The sequence below is a fragment of the Corylus avellana genome, chromosome 10 (assembly GCF_965113065.1).
Source record: "Corylus avellana chromosome 10, dhCorAvel1.hap1.2, whole genome shotgun sequence".
NCBI classification, from domain to species: Eukaryota; Viridiplantae; Streptophyta; class Magnoliopsida; order Fagales; family Betulaceae; genus Corylus; species Corylus avellana.
In genome coordinates, this window is record NC_142499.1 from 2,297,225 (window position 1) to 2,320,763 (window position 23,539).

Below are 23,539 nucleotides of genomic sequence, written 5' to 3' on the forward strand. Positions count from 1 at the left end.
ATAAATTCAACTTTTAAAAAACACAATCATATTATGCTACATCATGTTGTAAAATATTTTTTTGTAAAATTTGTTTATAAACCTAGCATTTTTCAAAAATAAAAGTCACGGCTTATACTCTGACTTAAAAACTTCGTTCGTCATTTCTAAGGGATTGCTCAATTGACTGTGACCACGTTTCGTAAAGCGGAAGTAATTAGTTTGAATCCCTTATCTTTCTCTCATCGTGTCTTTTATTCTTATATGTCATAACATTTGATTTATACTCATCTTAAAAGGAAAATGAATTACCTTCTTTTTTTTTTTTTTACCAATTGTTGAAACAATATTTCTAACTATCAAGCGAGTGATGGCCATCTATAAAATAGAAAAAATGATTACTGAAAATTCGTTGAGACTTAAGACACTCTAATACTTAAGGCAATATATTGTTTAACAAAATAATTGAATGAAAAACGTTTTAAGAGAGAGAGAATCTGAGCCTCTCCTGTATTTTGGAGAGGGTGACCATTTTTATCGAGACTTATGAATATGACCTTTAATGCTTATCACGTGACGGATTGAAGTTGTGATCATTATACAATTATTCTTCTTGTAGTAAGAATTATTTTCCATGCAGTGAGCTTATACAGTTATTTTTACATTAATTGATAGCATTGATTATGTGGTGTGAGTCATAGAGTAATTTTAGGAGGCTTACTTCTGTTTTACTAAGAACGATGTGGTTATTAAAATCACTATTAGATCAAAATTCAATAATGATCAATTACAAGTCCAATGATGATATTAGATCAAAATTCAATAATGATCAATCACAAGTCCAATAGTGATATGATTTATTTTCCAACACCAATAAAAATAGTATTTGCCTATAAATATTCACTCCAATGATTAGTAATCTTTGTTTCCAATGACTGAATTAATAAATTAGATTGAAATAATTTTTTTTTTTTAAAAAAATAAACGTTGTACGGCGGGTATTATTTAGAATTTTCGTCTCTCCTGTAACAGGTGATATAATAAGGAAATGTCGCCGTTGGAGCTCCAAACTCCCATTACCGCAGGAAATCCCCTCCATAAGGAAGTATTTTTGTGTTCGACTTTTGTGATCATTCGCTTCTCCACGTACACGGATAGAGCCTTTTAGCCACGTCATCCTTCCCTTTCTGTACCAAAAACAGCGTCACCCAAAATCTGCAGCGCTCCAATTTCTCATGCGCATCGGAGCAGATTTTCCCATTGATTTTCTCTCTCCCATTTATGGCCATTAAATTGCAGCGCAACAGCTTCTTCCATTCAAGGTGCTCTATTCTTTCTCCGACTCGCTTATTATTTTGTTGGACTCAGAAATTTAAGGCAATTTTCATTGTTTGTTTGCTGAGAAACTGCGGAAAAGTTAATGAGCAAAAGAAGGAAAATCGACCATCCTATTGTCCATTTGTGTCTAATCCTCTTGAACCAGCTAGTGAGTCCAATTACGTTATTGCGCACTAGTTGGTTGGTTTTTTTTTTTTTTTTTTCTTAATTTTGTACCTTTATCTTGGCAGTTAAGCAGAGATTAAAGTCGGATGAAACGAGATAATATGTGTATTTAATGCTTGATTTTTCATATTACTTTAATGAACATTGTTTGTTGTTGTTATCATTTGCGATACTTTGTGGCTGTGGACCTTTGAGCAATTATGTGTGAGTTTGAGTGGCTAGATTGAGTGAGGAATTACGACGAAATGTTGCATTTGAAATGGAACTTATTTGCAATTTTTGTAGGATAGGTTTGGAGCCTTAATAGCTGTAACATTTTAAAATGCTGGATGAGATTTGAGTGTAGTAGACATGGCTACTGTTTTGTGGGGATTTCACGGCTTCTTTAGGAGTCCTTCAGCTTTTAGGAAGCAGAAGCTGCCCCGTGGTTCAATGGTAAACCAAATGCTGCTCTAGTTTTTTTGTTGATTTTGTGCGGCGGTTTCTGCTTTTTTGGTGGATTTTGAGAAGCAGATCAGCGGTATTTCTTAAGCAGCTGCAACTTCTCGTATTTTGAGAAGCTATGTCCCTGTCACACTTACCATTGGAACTTTGGTTTTACATCCCATGATAATCCTTCAAAGTAATCTATTGGGGTGAAAATGTTATTTAATGTGCTTGCATCTTATTGTTCTGTTTTGTATTGCAGCTCTTCAGATGTTGTGTTTTGGGGTGAAAATGTTCTTTAATTTGCTTGCATCTTATTGTTGTGTTTTGTATTGCAGCTCTTCAGATGCATGGGTATCAGGGAAGCCAATTAGAACCTGTCTTTCCTGCAAGCAAGTGGCAAACTCAGATCATGTCCTAATTAACTGGGGTAATTTGAGGAAGAGATGTGTTATAAGGCTCGCTTTATTAGAGAGGAATAATCATGGTCTTAACCATTGGTTGGTGGGATATAGGAAAAACTGTTTAACCTTTCGTAAATCAAGAAGAATGGGACACCTCCGTCCTTTTGCATCTGGTGATGAGGGTGTAACAGTCAATGGGAGTCCCCAAGCAAGTACCAGCGGTGGTGTGGAGGGAATGAGGGTCAAACTAAATCAATCACTCCAAGGGGAAGATTATAGCGATGGACTTATCCAGTATTTGCATGAGGCTGCCAGGATTTTTGAGTTGGCAATCAAAGAACAGGGCCCATTGTCAAAAATATCTTGGTTTTCAACTGCCTGGCTTGGTATAGACAGAAATGCATGGTTGAAAACACTGTCTTATCAGGTATTGCCATGAAACTTTCTTCAAAAGTTATTGCAACATTCTTCAGAAGTTATGCATTGATAAATGCTTCATTGTACAATTATACGCTCTTACACTGGCTTGATAGATATATTTTATTGCTTAATAAATTGTTATCCATGCATATCAGAACTAGTGTTTTTTCCATATGCAATTTTAGTTTCCTGTATCATTCAGTAGATTTGTTAGTCAATACATTATACTACTGTTTTTCTAGAAATTACTTCTCAATATATCACACAAGTGGGTTAAGCTTATAGGCATTCGTATTTGATGAGTTATAAGAGATAACTGGATTTTGACCTCTTTGTGCTAGGGTTTTGACTAGTCATTTCTTACTTAATTTAAACTCATATTATATCCAGGCTATCTGAATAATAATGAATTTTCTCAGGCTTCTGTGTATTGCTTATTGCAAGCTGTGATCGAGATCTCATCCCGAGGTGATGGTAGAGACAGGGATATAAATCTTGTTGTTCAAAGGAGGTAGTAGGTTGCTTATATTTCATGTTATCAGTTCTTATGTTGCTAAGTAGCTATGGATTTTTAGATGCTTGTCAAATCGGCTTTTTGTTGTCAAGTTAAAGCCTATATGTCCTGGATATAAATGTCCACGTTGTTGATGAAAATAGTGTTTCAGACTTGCAAGAGTTAAGGATCTAATCAAATCGGCTTTTTGTTGTCAAGTTAAAGCCTATATGTCCTGTATAAATGTCCACTTTGTTGATGAAAATAGTGTTTCTTGCGAGAGTTAAGGATCTAAGATTTCTTCACATCTTTGGATTATGATGGCGTTTACTTTATTGCATTCAACTTATCAATGGCATGAGTTGATTGTTGGTTGCGCACAGCCAATTTTAAAACCAAATGTGAAGTCTTAAAATTTCAAATATAAGCTTCAGTTGCTTTCCCTTTTTTAATAACTGGCCACTTTTTGACATAGTTGTTTTTTTTTTTAAATCTTTATTTTATTTATTTTTTATGATCTAACTCTTGGATTTGGGTTTACATATCTAACTCTTGGATTTGGTTTTTACATTAAGTTAAATTGAGAAAACTTGTATTTTGCTTTCATTTTGGAGGCAGGATCTGTAATGGTAGACTTTTAGATTTTTGACTATATGTTTTTATATAGTTTTGACTTATGCTTTTGTATTTTCTTTGTCTATAGCACTAACCTGCCTATTTCGTTATTTTTTTTTCCTGTTCTTTTAGCTATTTTTTGCTTTTCATTTTGTCTAAGGCTTTGTGATGTGTCTAATTTTTGTTATGCAGTTTATTACGGCAATCTGCTCCACTAGAGAGCTTAATCAGGGATAAATTATCATCCAACCAACCTGAAGCTTTTGAATGGTTTTGGTCTGAGCAAGTTCCAATGGTGGTCACGTCCTTTGTTAATTATTTTGAAGGGGGTGGGCGCTTTAGTGCTGCCACTGCTGTGTATGTTGTCACCTTCAAGTTACTGTATGTTGAGATTTTGCAGGATGATTTTGAAGTTAGTGTAGAAATGATGTAATGTTTAATTTGCTTCTAGGTTTGGAAAAGGTATGTCATTGGGATCGGGGAATGCAAGTGATGAAGCAGTCCTCATGCTTGCACTTACTTGCATTGCAGCAATTACAAAACTTGGTCCAGCAAAAGTTTCTTGTCAGCAATTCTTTTCCATGATTCCAGAAATAACTGGTAGATTGATGGACATGTTGGTTGATTTTATTCCTATACGCCAGGCTTATTATTCTATGAAGGATATGGGTCTACACAGAGAATTTCTTGTTCATTTTGGTCCTCGAGCTGCAGCATGTAGAGTAAATAATGATTCAGGTGCAGAAGAGGTTGTTTTCTGGGTAAATCTTGTGCAGAAGCAGCTGCAACGAGCTATAGATAGGGAGAAAATATGGTCACGATTAACAACATCTGAAAGTATTGAGGTTAGTGCTAAGTTATCTGTAGCTTTAGAGAAAACACGTTGCCTTTCACCCCTCTAAACGGCCACTTATTGATTTAAAAGTTGGAATTTAAGATACAGTTGGAGTTAATGAACTTAATGGCTAAAACACATCATTTTGAAGTAAGACTTTAAGTATTAATATGATATTCCTAGTTTGTTTTTTTCTTCTTTCTATGTTACTTTTCTTTAAAATATTGAATTCTCATGTCTCCATTTGATCAAATTTTATGAGATTTGCAAGTAGCCCGAATGCGGTGTCAACACTATAAGGACATATATCCAAAAAAATGTCTCATCTGCAAATGTTTTTGTATGTGAGTATGTGACATCAGAAAGTGCTTTTTGCATAGCAACAGTGAAGTAGAGTAAGAGAAACCTTGAATGTTCTTCAAATTTTAAGGACTAAATTGAAACAATTGATAATTCAAGAATAGATTTGGAATTTGACCCATAATTCACGGATCAAAATTGTATTTTGACCTAATTTATAATAGCAATGTTTTTGTAGAGAATTAAAGTAATAACCAATCTGCAAATTGGTTTGGAAGAAAACATATAAGTTTAGGATCTGTAGAAGAAGTATAGAAAAGAAGAATGACAGAGAAATGAGGGAGTTCTGAGTTCCTCCTTACCTACTATTTCTGTCTAGCAATTGGTTTGTGTTGCAGAATACGCGTAATATATTTGAAGATATAACCATTGACTATCATATAAACATATACTTTTGATACATCCAAAAGGTATTTGTGTGAGTTGCAGTGTTTTGGTAGGCCTGTCATAGTAAACCATTTTAGAAATCTTCTTCAAACGCTTGGGAATTAGCCAAATGTTCAAATCACATGGTTCTACTTGAGGAAGTTTAAAACTTATCAAAAAAAACTTGAGGAAGTTTAAAGTAACCAAGTGTATTAGAAAATAAAATTAATAAAAGACTTGTCAAAAAAAAAAAAAAAACTCCCCATCCATTATGAGTGGGTAGCAAAAAGAAATTATTGAGATTGACGACAAGGGCTCTATCCTTATCCAAAAATTTTTAAATTTCCTTATCCAAAAAAAAAAGAAGCTTTATTTTCTAATAAATGTCTATTACTTCCAAAAAAAAAAAAAGAAAGAAAGAGAGTTAAGTATGCTAGAGGCCTATACACTTTGTGTACATTTAACTGTATTGTTCTAATCATGTAGAAGCTGTTAATAAAAGTCAGTATTAATTTACTACAGGTTTTGGAGAGGGATTTGGCTATATTTGGATTCTTTGTTGCCTTGGGCAGAAGCACAAAGTCTTTTCTATCTGCTAGTGGTTTTGATGTTATTGATGATCCTATTGACAGCTACATTAGGTATAGCTTCTATTTTTTACTCTTTTTCTTTTCTCTTTCCTTAAGTTTGATATTGCTTCTATGATTTGGTTGGCTATTTAATTATCCCATTTTTCTTGCAGGTACCTTATTGGGGGCAGTGTTTTATACTATCCTCAGCTTTCATCAATAAGTTCTTATCAATTGTATGTTGAGGTTAGCATGCATGGTCATTACAATCTTACAAATATGTTTCATGGTTCCGTTACAGCATTTAATCACACTTTTGAATTCCATAGGTTGTCTGCGAAGAGTTGGATTGGCTTCCTTTTTATCCAGGCAACTTTGTCACCCAGAAACAGTTACATGGCCATAGAAGTAAAAGAGAAGGTCCTCCCGATGCTGAAGCTATCCCCCAAGTAATAGATGTTTGCTCTCATTGGATGCAGAGCTTCATTAAGTACAGTAAATGGCTAGAGAAACCTTCTAATGTTAAGGCAGCAAAATTCCTGTCTAGAGGGTAATTTAACTCGTGGTGCAGCAATAGTTGAACAATAAGTAATGCATGTGATTTCTGCAATTACAACATGTTTTTTTATTTGTTTAGGCACAATAAGTTATCGGAGTGCATGGAAGAATTGGGGATATTAAAGTAAGCAAATGAAGGCCAAGCCCTCTCTCTCTCTCTCTCTCTCACACACACACACACACACACACACACAAAACACACCACACGCACATATGCATACGCACACACATGTACACACACAAGTGCATGTGTATACTCCTCTTTGTTTCAAAATTAAAAGAATGAACCTGTAAAATATGGTATGGTTAGTGCATCTGGACCATGGCACAGTGTTTAAAAATCAATTAGTAATTGCAGATTATGCTTCTTCAAAATATGTAATGCAGGAACGATATGGTCGAAAGCAGCAATAAGAATTCTGTTGGGAGGACTGGATCTATGACTTACTCACCAACTGAGAAAGAGTTGGATTCTTTTGATAAGGTTGGCTTCCTTCCATTTAAATCAAGTGTGTTTCATAGTTCCCTATACTTAATGGCTTCATGTTAATGTTGAAGTCACAAGTAGCCCATATGACTTGTCAGGTAAACAAGAAGACCTTAATCACAAGGGTCCTGTATTTATTTTTTGTGTGCTTTAGATAGATTCTTAAAGCCACCATCTCATTCTTGATCTAAACAATAGCCAGGATTGTCAAGCCTCCAGTTCTTGCAGAGCAATCAGACATGAAATGGTATTCTAATACACTAGTACCTAGTAAGTAATTGTGTAGTTTTGAACAAATGCATGGAATGGAAAGAATTTAAAGGCTTTTCAGTTTTGATTTAAAAGCGCTATTAGGACTGGGTCTACTATTTCTGAGCAGTGAACAATGTCTCAGAACTCATGGCAGAAGCTCTTGTGTCATTTAGAAGTAGTAGACTAAAAGTAGTTTGGATAAGTAATTGTGTAGTTTTGAACAAATGCATGGAATGGAAAGAATTAAAAGGCTTTTCAGTTTTGATTTAAAAGCGCTATTAGGACTGGGGCTACTATTTCTGAGCAGTGAACCATGTCTCAGAACTCATGGCAGAAGCTCTTGTGTCATTTAGAAGTAGTAGACTAAAAGTATTTTGGATAAGGAATGTGGGGACTATGATTTCTACCTGAAGTCCAGTACATTCAAAAGAATACCGAAAAGACACTTACTGGGTGGGGATGCTTGTGTGTTGATTGCAGCATTTCCTGCACCGATTAATATTGGTTTGATATTGGTGGACATATGCAAGGATTTAATGGACATGATTCACTAATGTCTCATCAGGGACTTCATTGCTTAATCTGTATTTTTTGTGTTGCTTTTCATTTTTCCAGTGTTGTTGCTTTTAATTGAATTGTTTCAAGAGTAATATTCCCTATAAGTGTCTGAAGTTAAGTGAACAGTAGGTTTTACAGTTATGATTGTCAGTTTTATTGCGCCAGTGGACCTTGTTTAACTATGTATTGAAATTCTGACTTAGTATCAGTTAATATCCTATACACCATTCTGGTATATGAAAATCAAAAGAAAGCTAGGAAAAATTGGATAGCATAAAAAAAATGCATTAGAACAAAAAAGAAAAAAGAAAAAGAAGAACTCTCTCTGAGTTATAATATATAATATAATAATCAGTACATGTGCCACTGCATTCATCTACCACACAGCAACATAAAAAATTTAATGTTCAACGCAATCCTTAAAGCCTTTTTTATATGTAAGAATGTACATATGCTCACACTTAAGCATTTAATCATTTCCATTAATTTCATTTATTTCTAGGTTAATGGCATCCTCTATCTTTGCATTATGGTAAAATCACAAAATACACCTCTTTAATATGATCCTCGGTGTTTCACCATTCTGTTGATGAGCCCGATGAATGGGTTTCTGAACACCATTGTTGTCCCAGTTTGAAAAGTCCTATGGTATGTCCTTTTATTTGGAATTGGTTGAAAGCTTTTTTGATATGGTGAGATTGACATATGGTGTCAGGCATTGGAGAGTGTGGAAGAAGCTCTTATAAGACTGGAAAAGTTACTTCAAGAGTTGCATGTATCAAGTTCTGGTTCTGGAAAAGAGCATCTAAAAGCTGCTTGCTCTGACCTTGAGAAAATAAGGAAGCTAAAAAAAGAGGCCGAATTTTTGGGGGCTTCTTTCAGAGCAAAAGCAGATTTCCTTCAGCAGGTATATTTGTTCCTGTTCTAATATTTTATTTAAGTATAGTTTGGACCTCATAACATGTTGACTATCAGTGACAGCACTCAACTTGACTTTCTCACTATCTTGAAGAACTCGACGTGTTGTGAGCCTTGCCTTTTTTCTTTTTCAGACTAGTAGTTTTTTAAGGGAAGCAGGATGCAAAAATTTGCTTTAATTTTATGTTATTTTGTGTTCTTTTAAGTCTTACTATTAACTAAGAGATCTGTTGATATGTACATTTTAGTGATAAAGATGTAAAATTAATAGCCACTAATTAGAAAACTGCACCTTTGTAGAAAATCTAATTATGCATTGAAAACACCAATTCGACATGTGCCCTTCTTTGCATGTTCAAAGTGTGGTACTTAACCCCTTTCTGAGCCTACGTGGTTGCTTTCTTCAAACAAAAAGAGTGCAGTTTAAATTCTTTCTTTTTGATCTATTCAGCTTCATGCTCAATCAGTTAGGGTCACATTTCTAGCTTTTCATGATTTTTTTTATCTGCTTTTTTTATTAGGCGTATATGTCTTGTGGACTTGGGTTTCGTCTTTGCACTTTTTAATGAATTTTCGATTACTTATAAAAAATAAAAAAAGACATTTCCAATCCTTGTTGAAATATGCATATTTTCTCATTTATTGCTGGTATTTCTGTACTGGTCATCTAGGGAGAATCAAGAATCAGTGGGCAGCAACAGCACTTGAAAGGGAAAAACAGGAATGGTGCTAATGTAGTGCTGGACAGGAGCGACAGGTATGGGACCTATACAGTAGTTTTAGCTCTTTCACGTGCTGCAAGCTTAATATTTAATGCTCATCTTTGATATTTCCACAGTGACCTGTGATTTTTTTTTTTTTTTTTATTGGGTTTCTCTTATTCAAAAAAGGATTTCTTTCCAGAGTTGTCAATAAATCTCGTGGATTGTGGAGTTTCTTCATGCGCCCTCCAGCCAGGAAGCCTGGTCCAGAGGCAGTTTCGGATGGATCTGTATGCCTTGCTTTTACCATGACTATACAACATTAATTACTCGCGCATTTATTACCTAGTAGTGCATGGAGTCATAGCCAAATGCATTATTTACATTTTAGGAATTCTTGTACATGTCAGCAATATGATTGCTGTCTGGCTCAAATGTAGATCTGTTTGACTTAAAGCAAACAACAATGACATTGATCTGATATATCATTCTTTCTGGTCAGGGCAAGGCTGTATGTCTTTAGGTCAAATAAAATTGTAGCCAGTCATCCTATCATGTGTTTGGGTGCTTTCATTACTGCATGCTTGTATTTATGCATACATTCATTTGTTAGGAATGTGTCTTTCATTTTTCACATGCCCTTCATATTAAACTCTGTTATAGTTTGTATGAACGGTTTAGACACAAAAGGCGGAAGCTATTATATTATTCAACTTATGTTAACCTAATACAAGCATCCTATTATATAGGATTAGGGAAATACCATAGAGACTAAAATACCCCCAAAACCCTAATGACTCAAACCCTAATTCTTCTAACACTCCCCCTCAAGCTGGAGCATATACATCATATGAATCCAGCTTGAAATATACAAGCAAACGAAAAACAACTAGAAAACATATTCTAACACTCCCCCTCAAGCTAGAACTGCTTGGACCATACAAGTTAATTAAATAAAACTTCAACGCCGGTCGAAAACTCGTTGGTAACTTGAACAACCATTTGATCGGTTCTCGCCGAAAAACACCAAGGCCGGTCGGATGCAACGATCACTTGATCGGTTCTCGCCGGAGAATCCAAGGCTGGTCGGATACATCGATCTTGGGATTGGTTCTCGCCGAAAAACACCAAGGCCGGTCGGATGCATCGATCACTTGATCGGTTCTCGCCGGAGAATCCAAGGCCGGTCGGATACATCAATCACAAACAACAAACAAACAACAAATTTTCACATGATTAACCAACAAGATTCGCCGAAAAACAGATATTGGAAAAACAAAAAACTTTGCCGGTGCTTCGCTGGACATACGCCGGAACTTCGTCGGGGCTTCAAAACTGGCCGGAAACACACAGAACAGGCTGGCAATACCTAAAAACAGAAGAAAAACATTGAAAAACAGAACAGAAACAGTCACTGGAGGCTCGCCGGACCATTGCCGGAGATTCGCCGGAGTATCACCGGAGCTCACCGGAACTTGCCGGAGAAGACAGAACACTCCGACCACTTCAACAACAGCAACTACAGAATCAATAGAGGGCCACACAGTAACGTTTCAACACCAAAAACATCAAATCGTCGGAATTTTTTTTTTTTTTTTTTTTTTTTTCCGATGGCCGCTGCAACTTTTCCGGCCACCACAGAACCCTCCGGCCACTTCAGACAAGACAGAAAACCACTGCAGAACCATCCGGCCAGCATCACAGAACATCAAAAACAAACAAAATATATATATATATTTTTTTTCTCACCGGAAGGAGTTCCGGTCACCATAAAACAAGAACAAAACAGCTCTACGGAACTCTTTGGAGCTCTTTGAAGGTACTGCCCGTGTGGGTTAGCCCACACGGGCAGTGCTGCCACCAAGAAGAAAACTAAATTATCCAAGAATCGAAACAAGCTCTGATACCATGTTATAGTTTGTATGAACGGTTTAGACACAAAAGGCGGAAGCTATTATATTATTCAACTTATGTTAACCTAATACAAGCATCCTATTATATAGGATTAGGGAAATACCATAGAGACTAAAATACCCCCAAAACCCTAATGACTCAAACCCTAATTCTTCTAACAAACTCAAAAGGCCAGCACTTTAGGTGTTGCCACCTCCCTCCTTAGTATAGGTCTCAAAAGCTTTAGATATCTAGCTAGATGTATAGACTTAGGTCTCAAATCAACTGATGAATTTTTCTTGAATTATTGGTATTTGGATGACCAGATTACCATATATGTATAGATTGGGTTGGTTGAAGGTTGACGATTGTTGATCTTTCAAATTAAAGTGTGCATGGTTTTGCGGAAAGTTTTTTTTTTTTTGGGATAAGTAATTGAAATGTCATTAAAAGTGCAAAGTGCAATATAAGTTCATAGGAAATATACAAAAGAAACACCTATCTAGAAAGAGAAAAAAGAACAAGAAAATCATTAAAAGTAATCACCAAAGGAGCTAAAAACGTAGCTGTCCAAGAATAAAGAGAATAAAAAAAAGACTTAAAACTCCTCCAACCGCCTCTCTCGGTCCTTGAATTCTCGATCCTTTCTTTTCCTCTAAAGGCACCACAACAAGCAAGAGGGAACCACCATCTTCCATAGGACAGCCAAAAGCGACTAAAGAAGGCATTTTGTAAGGCAAAAGCGACTAAAGAAGGCATTCCTCTTGCACATGCAGCACCAATCAACCACAATGACATGTTGCTTCCTAAGATTATCCCTGTTAAGGATCTTTCCTAAGCCCGCCGACCAAGAGAAATTTTTTTTTCTTAGAGGCTCCTTGATCTACCAAATACACTTCCCAGGAAAAGGAATGCCATCATTACATGTAAGGACCTGTAAAAAAAGCTATCCTCGAACATCCCGTTGTTTGAAGGGGCCACCAAAGCTTGTCTTCCACCTCTCAATCGCGAGCCACTCTAATAAAGCTTACATTCCATTGAAGGGAATCACTAGAGATCAAAATGAACTGCAACAAAAGCATCCTTCACACAAGCAATGCTATGTAACTCTGGGAATGCTTCCTTAAGGGTCATTCATCTACTCAGACCTCACATTGTCCCAGAATTTGATCTTGAAGCCATCTTCCAGGTCAAATTTGGTATGACTAGAAAACATTATCCGCCACCCCTTCCTAATATTCTTCAATAGCCCCACCCCATATGGCTTTGGGGGATCAATAGAACACCTCCCACTTCAAGAATTTTCAAATTTAGAATCTATAATGACTCTCCACCATGCCTCTCTCCTATGCACATAGTGCCACAACCATTTCCCTAAAAGAGCACGATTGAACATCCTCAAGTTTCGAACCCCCCAACATTTCCTCAAAAATTGGAGAGCAAACGTTAGACCAACTAATCGGATATTTGAACTCTTCACCTATCCCACCCCCATAAGAAATCTCGATGGAGCTTCTCTATGCGATTTGCCAAACCGGCTGGAAGGGGGAAAAGAGACATGAAGTACGTAGGATTGTCCCGCAAATGTTGAAGAAGATCAGGATTGGCCCCACAAAAAACCAAGGTATCTTCTGGGAACAACAAGTGGGATATACTAATCACACAGAGTGCCTAGACCTCGCAAGCCTGAGAGAAGACCCCATCGATTGTTGTAGTAAGCATTTTACTAAGAGCCTCCATAACAATGACGAATAGGAAAGGAGATAAAGGGTCTCCTTGTCTCAGCCCACGGGAACTGCTGAAGAAATCAGACGAATTTCCATTCACCAAGATGGAGAAGTGTACCGAAGAGATGCAATGTGCTATCCAAGAGCACCATTTCTCCCGAATTTGCACATTCTCAACAAATATAGTAAGGACTACCAGTTGACATGATCATAGATCTTTTCAATATCCAGCTTGCAATGCACCTCTCTTCATCAAATCTGGTCCTACTATCCAGTCATTGATTTGCTATAAGCATTAAATTAAGGATTTGCCTACCACAAAGACATTATGGGAATTTGAAATAATCTTCTCCACTACCCTTCTCAATCTATTGGCAAGGACTTTGGCAATGATCTTATAAACTTCACTCACAAGACTAACATGTCGGAAGTCTTTAAGATCAATGGCCCTAGATTTCTTTGGGATGAGAACAATGAACGTGGCATAAAGCTTCTTTCAAACTTACTACAAGCATGAAAGTCATGAAACACCCCAATAATGTATGTTTCGATCACATCCCAACAAGCTTGAAAGAAAGCCATTGAAATCCATATGGGCATAGAGCCTTATCACTGTTTGGGCCTTTTTTCCTTTAAAAACAGCGCTTCATTAGGCAGCACTTGAAGTTCTTTTTGGCTGGCCTCGGTATTTCTTGTTGTAACACGTCCATCATTGTTGTGGTTTGCGTGATTTCATCTGGCTGGCAGATTCTTAGATGTTACAAGGTTTTTTATAATTTGGGTCTGAAAATTTGGAAGGGTAGCTACAAGGCTAAGGCTACGGCCAGATAGAGTTAATACTTTGTTGGTGTATTTAAATCTTTGGATTGTTCTGAAAACCAAGTTTGTTTTGGTGGATTGGTTTGATTGTTTATGATTAACAAGGGCTTGGTTTAGTCTGTCAATAGGATAAAATATAATATATTCTTAGGGTTTAGGCTGTCGAGGGTTGGTTTGGCTTGTTCAGAACACCAGTTAATCAGACCTTACTTTCCTAGGAAGCCAAAAGCTCCATTTTATTCCAAGTATGTCCACTTGGGGTGTTTAGAGTGCCAATTCCCAACTTTGGGTCAAGAGGAGTCTCTATGAGCATTGAGCAACAACATATGAATTAAAAAGCAACTAAATTTGTGGATATAAAGTTGTACTAGTACAATGGAGGCAGTTCAGGAGTGTTCCTTTTGCTGGTTCTATAATGACAATCTAGTCAAGCTATTCTAATGTGGGACGGATTTGAGTAATTTGTCTATGTTTGCTTGTGGTGGTTCTGAGGATTGAAAGAATTATGATCTTGGGGTTTGTTATGGTGAAGAAAAGGCTTTTGGGATTGTAGGGTTTAGAAGGATTATATCTTGGTGGCTGGGAAATTGCAGGAATTGAGAACAAGGGTGCAGGAGATTCTGGATGCAGCAAAGATGGTTCTCTAGGCCTGGACTGGAAGGCTGTTTGATGGCTATTGTTTAGGGGAAAGTATATAGGGCTGTGGGGTTCTGATAGGATAAAGGGAAGGATTTGATTTGGGGTTGCAACGAGATAATAAAAGAGGAAATCTCATTGATCTTGAGGGACTGCGTGAACAGTAACAATGTGCCATAGAGAAGAAGAGAGAGTAAAAGAGAACGCTTAAGGCATTCTTGCTTTGACAATCAAATTACTTCGTCTCTGAAAAATGCCTATTATGCCATTAGAAGCTGGTATGCTTTGTTGAAAAGAAAGTAATCTCTCTCCTTTTTTTTTTTTGTGTGTGTGCAGGAAAATGAATGCATGGAGCAGAATACTTCAAATGCTGATGTTGCAGACTCAGAGTCGAATGAAATTCGACGTTTTGAACTTTTAAGAAATGAGCTAATAGAACTTGAAAGACGGGTCCAAAGAAGTGCTGATCAATCAGAAAATGAGGAGGTAGACCTCAAAGACTTAAGCTGCTTATATATAAAATGAAATATATCCAAATCTGCCATTAGGAGGTGGAGTTCAAAGGTTGGTTGGATGTTGGATGGGGCCTAGGTTAAAGATACCTGAAGTCCCAGCCAGCTCTTTTGACTTTTTGACCTCCTTATGGCACTTGGGCCATGGTCTAGTAACAGTAGATGCCTAAAACTTCCCTACATATTTTAATAGCTAGGAATTTTACCTTAAAATGAAAATTTCGGAAAATTGTCAAAAAGTTTTAAATATGAAGTCGTCAAGATGTCATTTCCATTTTATAGCAGTTAGTATTTTACAAAATCTCAAGGGGTTTGTAGTTCTACACGATACCTATGAATAGTGTCAAGATTTAATATTTGATAGCATACTGGGCAGTTCCTCTTGTTGTACATTCTAAAAGGTTTTGATTAAAGATCTTGGTGAGACCATGTGTTGGAATATTCTAAGGTTGGCCAGCATTTGGTTCTGATCTTCATTGCCTACAGAAGATATTACAAAGTTTTGGCTAACTGGGGTCCTTGGCTTTGCTTACATGTGATGAACATCAATATTTATCTATGACCCTATGAGAAGTGGCTTTGCTAGTTTTGCATTGGTGACCCAAGTGGTCACCTAAAGTACATATCAAGTCTGTCCCTGCGCACGTGCGCTTGCGTGTGCATGGGTGTGGGTATGGGTGGGCAAAATAGAGAGGTAGATGTGCTTCTGTAAATCTCCTTTACTCATGTCCATTTGTGTCAGAACATTATCATGAAAATCTCCTTTACTTGCCATTGGTGTTGTTTGAGGCTATAGGTTGCTAATCAGATTTTTTTTTTTTTGTTTTCTGGAGTTTAAGGTTACAGATGATGGTGATAATTATCAGGATGATGCTACAGGTTCTCAATTGGTCCAGGTTCAGAAGAAGGATAGTATAATTGAAAAATCATTTGTCAAGCTAAAAGAAGCTAGCACGGTATGGATATCTTTTGTTTTGCATCAGTCAAAATATGATCGATTGTCTAACTAGGATACATCATTACTCCTATTTTAACCCATCCACATTCTGCATACATGCTTTGCTATTTCAAAGAATCACTGAAAGTTGATTTTGATGTTTTTGGTACTTTGATAGCCTAGACCTAGCCAAACCCTCAATTTGCTGTTGCTACCCAAGCCAAGGCCACCCAATTTGACACTTGAAATAAGTAGTAGTATTTATAATTTAAGAACTCAAATATGTCTTTGCCTTGACGATTACATGAGATTATCTCAACTTTACTACTTGATAATCCTCTTTTTACTGAGCAGGATGTCTGGCAAGGAACCCAGCTTCTAGCTATTGATGTTGCTGCTTCTATGGTGTTGCTCAGACGGGTCCTAATAGGAGATGAGCTGACGGAAAAAGAAAAGAAAGCTTTCAAAAGAACGATGACTGACTTAGCATCAGTTGTTCCAATTGGGGTTTTAATGCTTCTTCCTGTGAGTTTGAAAATGAAATAGTTCTATCATATTGCGTTCTCCTTTTATTCAACATTGCATTCTCCTTTTTCACTTTCTGGTTTTTCTTCCTTATATCTTTCTAAATTATTATATTGACTCAAGACATGTTGTAGATTTTAGCTTCTCATCCCAACTCTTATCTTGGCTGATGCTGCTCATCTTTTTATTTTCATCTTTCATTTCAGATCAGGTGGACCATTATTGTCCCACAAATTTAAGTAGTGTTGCCACATTATCTGAGTTGGGGAGAGAAGAAAATTATTCTTGTTCATGTTATTGGGAAAGTAGTCATACAACAATAGACATTAAAAAAAAAAAAAAAAAAATTATTAATCTATAATGGTTTCATATATATACATTTATCTAAAGCTTTAATCATGCCTATGCTATTTAATACGTCCTTTATGCATGATCACAGTTAACATGACCAGAGAAAACATTGTTGTTATGATATGTTTCTCTTGGCTATTGGTTCATTTCTGACCTAATGTAGAGAACAATGATGTCGTATAGGTTACTGCAGTTGGGCATGCAGCCATGTTGGCTGCTATTCAGAGATATGTACCAGCTATGGTGTGTTGCATTTCTCTAACAGCCTTTTTGTTAAAAAATTTCTTGAGATGCCAAAATATGTATCTTTCGTGGTAACTGATATGTTTTTGGCAGATACCATCCACATATGGACCTGAAAGACTCTATCTCTTGAGGCAACTTGAGAAAGTCAAGGAGATGGAACCCGATGAAGAAAATCCAAATGAAAATGTGGAGGAACTAGCCTGACTAATAGCCAATGCAAATTTGTACAGCTGTCAAAGGTGAAATATATCATCAATTACAAGGTCACATGATTTTTTATTTTTTTTATCACTTGGTTCTGAATCCTTTTGACAATAGATGAGCATACAGAAGTTCATTCCATGTATCCGGCACTCCAGGTAGGCACCAATGGCTGCAGTCTTGTGGGGCTAGAGCTGGAGTGCCTGGCTCACGATTCATTGAAGGGTGACCATCTTTCCTAAACTCTGTTAGATATGTGATGTTTAAAAACTGGATCTTCCTGTTTCCATAATCCATCTCTTTGATTACATTGGAAATGAGTACATTGTTCAATGGTTCGGCTTCCAACATTGTGTAGTTTGTTTCTGGTTCCGTACTAGTATTGCAGAGACCCCCTCTATCCCACGTGCCATTCCTGCAATTTTACATATAAAAATCTCGAGTCAGAGCTCATAATCAGTAAACAAGGCCTTCGGGCTGTTTTTGCTAATCTTTTGAGTATTTACTGATTAGAGCATTTTCAATGGAGGAGCCATATTTTTATATAAAATGGTTTCTTAAAACTCACTTTTATCTAATTTAGCTAAGCCATTTAAGAGCATTCCCAATGGAAGAGCCATATTTTTATGTAAAATGGCTTTTAAAATTCACTTTTATCTAGTTTAGCTAAGTCATTTTTAAGTGTCTCCACATCCGATTAGCTATATTTCTAAAAAAAAGGTGAGAAAAGATTTGAGAAAAAGATAAAGCAGGAGAGAGAAACACTAAAAAAAAAAATGGCTCCCTTAAAAGTGCTGCTACATTTAACTTTTTTTTTAGCTCTTCTAATCAAATATCTATTTTACATATGTTTTTGGCTCATCCAATGTGGGAGGTTTTTTGAACATTTGAAGAGATATTCTAGATAAAAGTAACATTTGGCTCTTCCATTGGGAATGCTCTTAAATGTCTCTATATCCGATTAGCTATATTTCTATCTATTCTATTAAAATATTATTAAAAGTAAGAAAAGTTTTGGGAAAAAGAGAACATGTGAGAGGAAAAATGGGAAAAGTTATAGGAAAAATAGAACATGCAGAGAAAAAGTAGGAAAAGATTTGGAAAAAAGAGAAAACAGGTGAGAGAAACAATAAAAAATAAAATAGCTCTCTTGAAAAGTGCTGTTACATTTAGTTTCTTTTTTAGCTCTTCCAATCAAATATCTATTTTACATTTTCTTTTAGCTAATCTAATGTAGGTGATTTTTTAAACATTTGAAGAGCTATTTTAGATAAAAGTAACATTTGGCTCTTCCATTAAGAATGCTCTTACACGAGTTCCCCTTTTTCTGAACTACAGAAAATAAATGCATTGAGTTTAAGCATGTAAATGAGAAGAAAGCTACCCTTGAAAACTCCTCTCTAGCCCTTTTTCCTTTTCCCAGAGGAAAGAGGGAAAAAAGTATTATTATGGGGTAGGTAAAGAGTTTTCCAAACATGTGTCCTATTTACACTGATTTAATCAATTATGTGGCTAAATTGTGACACTTCCGAAAGTTAGTCTCACACTCTAAAGATAAATTGCTCAAATTGAGTGGGTGAATTATTAAGCAGTTAACGGATGTTAAGTCTTATATTGGTTTTTTACAATGTAAGATTAGGCTTTATAAGTAATTTTAGGAAGCTTCAATTGTAACTTGACTAGTTATTGTGGCTATTACTTTCTCGAGGTAGTTACAAATGGTATCAAAGAAACCTAGTAACACTTTGTGGCGTTGAAGCATTGCATGACGAAGGTCTTGATGTGGACGTCAAGAATTTTGAGTGGGAGATATATTGTCCACATAAATTATATGGATTATAAAAGAATTACATGAGATCTTTATTAGGTGGGATTGGACTTCATAAGTGATTATAAGAAGCTTTAATTGCAACTTAACTAGTTTTTTTGAAGTCATAGTGCATATAGCTAATGCGTTTTCCGAATCTGACACATAAAACTCAAGTAAAAAAGAAATAGTCCATCATCGAGATGGAGTTAAATAGATTTTTACTTTAGGAGATTTGGGAGACTTGCCTGAAATGTACCGGGGAGTAGCTACGAAAGAATATAAAAGTTCTTTCGGGATCGAAATTTTGTAGTGCCCAAGACTTCCATGTTTGTAGGGATCTCCGGAATGCTTCCATCACATCCATTGTCCTATTTATCTTGCCTCCTTCCTGGAAGTAACAGCCCCTGAAGCACATAATTATATTACAAGAGAAATTAGTTTTGAATGTTAATGCTTGATCATACGGAGCAGGATCAATGGAAGCTCTTACATCTTTACTGTTTTGTCTTCGTTCCACCAATGCCCGGCATTGAAAACCAGAACATCTGCTCCTAACCAGTGTTTGGAGTACCAGTGCACCTCATCGACCCTAACGGTGATTCGGACTTGATTTGATGAGTTTCGGGGCGGCCGGCCGACGGTGACTAAAAAAGGTGCCCTGTAATACTCAACTGTGAGGTTGTAATCTTGGAACCGCATGGAGAGGAAGCCCTTGTGTTTGGTTATGGGGTTTCCATGTACTTCATATATTCTGGACTGGTTGGAGACAGCTTGTGCAAGCATGCATAGCAAAGACTCCCACTGGTTTCTTCCAATAGAATCGCCGGCAAACACTATACGCCCATTTCGGCTTCTTTCCAAGAGCTCGCTTGCATTGAATCTGAGATTAGAAAATTGAAGCAAAAGTTTCATTTTTACCTAAATGAACTTTGGTGCCATGGTAGGAAGAACCATTAACCATAGTAGATGTTATGAACTGAGGCTAAATGCATGAACCATATAATGGTATTTGAACAAAACTATAACGTGCGTGGCGTTAAAATCTAACATTTTCCTAGCATTCACATTCTCAGAAACGTGATACTCGAGAATCTGAATTTCGAGGAATGTGATCACTAATATCTAAACCCACATATGAGAATGATTAGGAATTTGATATAATTTACGAGAATATGAGATTATCATATTTGGCTTACTCTTAAGCATCCTCAAGAAATTATTATTATTTTTTTTCAAAATATCCTTATATACATAAGCTATCTATAGTATTTGATTTATTTTCTTTGTTTTTCATCCATAACCAAATAAAATTTATTCATTTTCGATTTTTGTTGAATAAAATAGTTCTTTCGCTTTTGTATACAAATTTTACAAATGTTCCCAAATCACAATTAAACCCAAACAGTAGCATTAAGAAAATAACCATTAAAAAAATTATCACATGGTCAAAGTTTTCTTATATAACCATAACAATATCCAATAATAAATAAATAAATAAAAATAAATAAAAAACTCAAATAATAGAATCAAAATGTTCAAAAATTCGTCACTAATGACCAATGTCATTATTAAATATTATATATAATGGAGTTGCCCCTACATCTAAATCACAGTTTTATATATATATATATATATATAGGCCAACAGATAGCAATGTCAATTCTCTATTATATTAAGAAATTAACCCTGCAGGCAATCACATGAATGAATCTGGCCGGCTGCCCAATTGGAGTGAGTCAACTTAATTCATATCCAATTGGTTTGGGTCCGAGATATGGAATAACGAATCCAATCCGCATACGGTGTCATTTCCATCCTTAAAAGCTCCACCAGACACCCTCTAGGTTTTTATCAAGAGAATTGATTAGTCATAAGAAAGTAGACATTAAAGTAGGTTTTTTTTTTTTTTTCCATGAATCCGATTCTTTGCTTCTTCTTGAAGACGAGACAAGACAAGACAATAGACAGGACATCTCTCCAACACACTAAATTTATATGGTTCTTGAACTCTTTCTCGTCCAAACAACCTTCTAGACCAAACTAACAAAGGGTTATATTCATGGAGCTAGGTAAACTCCAAATACACGACAATTCGAACAATCAATCTCGTGATATTAACTAAACGAGTCTAGCAGGAAAAATTTAGCTAGTTCTGAGTTTATAGTAGAATTTGAGCAAACAAGTGCATGCATTAATGCATGGCATGCATGAACATGCATTGATTATATTCTGACTCTCGATATTCATACCATGCATACATACCTGGGAAGATCACAGCCCTCCGGCTGCCATCGCCATTTACGGTAATCCTCATCTTTACGTCCGTTTTGACTACACCGGAAGCCAGGATCGAGAAACGGGCAGTTCTCCGCGTACGATTGAGGCGGGTAACTTTCGTCCCAAACCCATCTGCCTTTAGAATAATCACAAGCTCCTAAATATTCTTCATTATTGGATATGATTTGCGACAAGAACCCAATACGAAGAATTGGCCGAGACTCAAAAGGGCTGACAAGAAAGAAAACAACAATGGAAGAAATCAGAAGGAGGAGGAAAAAGAGTGCATATTTGACGTCTCTTTTGTTTAGGATGGGGAGGGGAAGAAGTTGGAGCCTTTCCGGTACTGTGGGTTCCTGAGAGTGAGAAGGTTGAAGATCCATAAGAAGAGGAAGAAGGGGGTTGAAGAGGTCATTAGCGTGAGAGAGAGAAAGAGAGAGAGTCGGTAGCCTGTTATAATTGGTCAATTGTCAAGTGAAAGATATATCGAGATATGGAGGTTTATGGAGTGCTTGGTTTTCTCCCTAATTATGGTTACCTACACCGACTTTAAATGGGCTTTCTTGCTATTTAATTTATGACAGATAAGTATCTCTTATAATTCTAAAGAAATTTTAATCTAAAATTAAAAGCTTTTATCAGCACTTCTTTGTATCAAATGACTTGGAAAACCTGAAGAAAAAGTCATTTGGGAGAAAAACTGAGATTTTTTTTTTCCCTTAATAACACATCACAATATTTGTAATAAGTAGTGTCGACGTACGTCAAGCACGTAGGCCACATTCTACTCCTTGTTTTTTTCTAAAGACAATGAAATTAGAAGACTTTTTGTTTCATAACGTCAAGCACGTAGGCCACTTGCTATTTGCTATAACGACGTGCGCTGCATTTCTTTTTAATTGCATGTATATTCATACGACCTCTGGTTCCACTAATTGACACACCATTTTGTACCAAATTTTTTTATATATTAGTATTAGCTGCCTTCAATTTTATTAATGTTCTTATAGGCCAAGTTGAGTTATTATGTTATGGTTCATCGGATTTAAGAGACCGCCTATGCAGTATGCGGTTTTCAACGGAGTTACGCTCAAGAAGAGTAGCCACTTTGATCGTCTCCTCATGCCTTTTAAATTAATAAATAGAAACTATTTAAATTCCTTTGTAATTAATCTCTTTTTTTTTGGATAGAGGTTCAAAATTAATTAATTAAGAAATCTTTGCTATGATATCATATAAATTAAGTAATATTAAAAACTACAATTTTTATTTCATTACTATTTCACGTTCCGTTAACACGTTGAAGTGACAGTATCAATGTAACACGATCTGTTTTCAATCCTAAATGGGGGGAGTTGGGAAGGGTCAAGACATGTGTCTTAGTTAAGCATGCTTGTAGCAAATTAATTTGGGCTAAAATTTGCTAGTTATTCCACCAGTTATTCAATGCCATCAGTTAGTAGAAAATTTGGGTGTAAATTCTACCTCATGAGAAAATTATGGTGCGTGTTAAAACTATTACTAGAGAAATCAAACACTCGATTAAGGACAAAAAAAAAAAAAATAATGCTATTTATAGTAAAGTATTTAGGACTGCCATAAAATTAGGGCTGCTAAAACGTGTTAGCGTATCGGGTTCATGTCAACCTGTTTATGACGTGAACTCATTTATGCCAAACCCAAACACGACACGTGTAATCCATTTAGATAAATGTGTCGTGTTTGGTTGACATGACACGGCCCATGAACACATTTAATTTATATGTTCATAGGTTCCGAATTGACCCGACCCGACCTGTGAACATGCTTACAGTCATTTTAATTTTTATAGACTAACCAAAATGGAAAAATCCAAGCAACCTTGCAAATTTGAAATAAAAATAAATAAAAAAATAAAATTATATACTCGTCAAATGTGTCAACTTGTAAACCCGTGGGTTGACACAATCCGACTCATTTATTAAACATGTCATAAATTGGTGACCTGTTTACGATCCTAACCCGTTTAACCTAAATCTTAATTTTAAAATTGCGTGTTAGATTCATGTCGAGTTCGCGTCTAGCTGGTTAAATTGCGAGCCTTACATATATAAAATCAGCCTCACGAATCTAGTAGATGCACTTCCCTTTGTCTTGTCCGTACATCCCATGGACGGGCCGG

At 36.2% G+C, this 23,539-nt stretch overlaps 2 protein-coding genes across 4 annotated transcripts; one reads left to right on the top strand and one right to left on the bottom strand.

Moving 5' to 3' along the window:
- The first annotated feature begins 1,066 nt into the window (after positions 1–1,066).
- LOC132191251 (LETM1-like protein) lies at positions 1,067–17,611 on the top strand. Of its 3 annotated transcripts, none has more exons than XM_059606192.2 (19): positions 1,067–1,301; positions 2,247–2,739; positions 3,152–3,243; positions 4,033–4,197; positions 4,292–4,685; positions 5,924–6,042; positions 6,144–6,216; positions 6,300–6,520; positions 6,608–6,652; positions 6,916–7,012; positions 8,541–8,732; positions 9,415–9,500; positions 9,647–9,734; positions 14,856–15,005; positions 15,865–15,987; positions 16,323–16,493; positions 17,028–17,087; positions 17,181–17,329; positions 17,450–17,611. In XM_059606192.2, exons 1-18 carry the CDS (start codon positions 1,261–1,263, stop codon positions 17,292–17,294), a joined length of 2,724 nt encoding a protein of 907 aa, XP_059462175.2. In that variant the 5' UTR covers positions 1,067–1,260; the 3' UTR covers positions 17,295–17,329; positions 17,450–17,611. The 3 variants fall into 3 exon arrangements, with proteins under 3 accessions (XP_059462175.2, XP_059462174.2, XP_059462176.2); XM_059606191.2 differs by having other exon boundaries at positions 17,409–17,601; XM_059606193.2 differs by lacking the exon at positions 17,450–17,611 and having other exon boundaries at positions 15,871–15,987; positions 17,181–17,294.
- Positions 17,379–21,761, bottom strand: LOC132191252 (protein trichome birefringence-like 9). Its single transcript, XM_059606194.2, has 4 exons — positions 21,364–21,761; positions 19,592–19,981; positions 19,347–19,505; positions 17,379–17,706 (listed from the first exon to the last, which is right to left on the bottom strand). Exons 1-4 carry the CDS (start codon positions 21,759–21,761, stop codon positions 17,379–17,381), a joined length of 1,275 nt encoding a protein of 424 aa, XP_059462177.1.
- Positions 21,762–23,539: the final 1,778 nt, after the last annotated feature.

Excerpts from the sequence above, each read along its gene's own strand:
- LOC132191251 (XM_059606192.2), top strand. The coding sequence starts at position 1,261 with ATGGCCATTAAATTGCAGCGCAACAGCTTCTTCCATTCAAG. Across the intron at positions 8,733-9,414 it reads AAGCAGATTTCCTTCAGCAG|GGAGAATCAAGAATCAGTGG; the intron begins GTATATTTGTTC and ends CTGGTCATCTAG. Across the intron at positions 15,006-15,864 it reads ATCAATCAGAAAATGAGGAG|TTTAAGGTTACAGATGATGG; the intron begins GTAGACCTCAAA and ends TGTTTTCTGGAG.
- LOC132191252 (XM_059606194.2), bottom strand. The coding sequence starts at position 21,761 with ATGGATCTTCAACCTTCTCACTCTCAGGAACCCACAGTACCGGAAAGG. Across the intron at positions 19,506-19,591 it reads GAAGACAAAACAGTAAAGAT|GGGCTGTTACTTCCAGGAAG; the intron begins GTAAGAGCTTCC and ends TATGTGCTTCAG. Across the intron at positions 17,707-19,346 it reads TACTCCCCGGTACATTTCAG|GAATGGCACGTGGGATAGAG; the intron begins GCAAGTCTCCCA and ends GTAAAATTGCAG.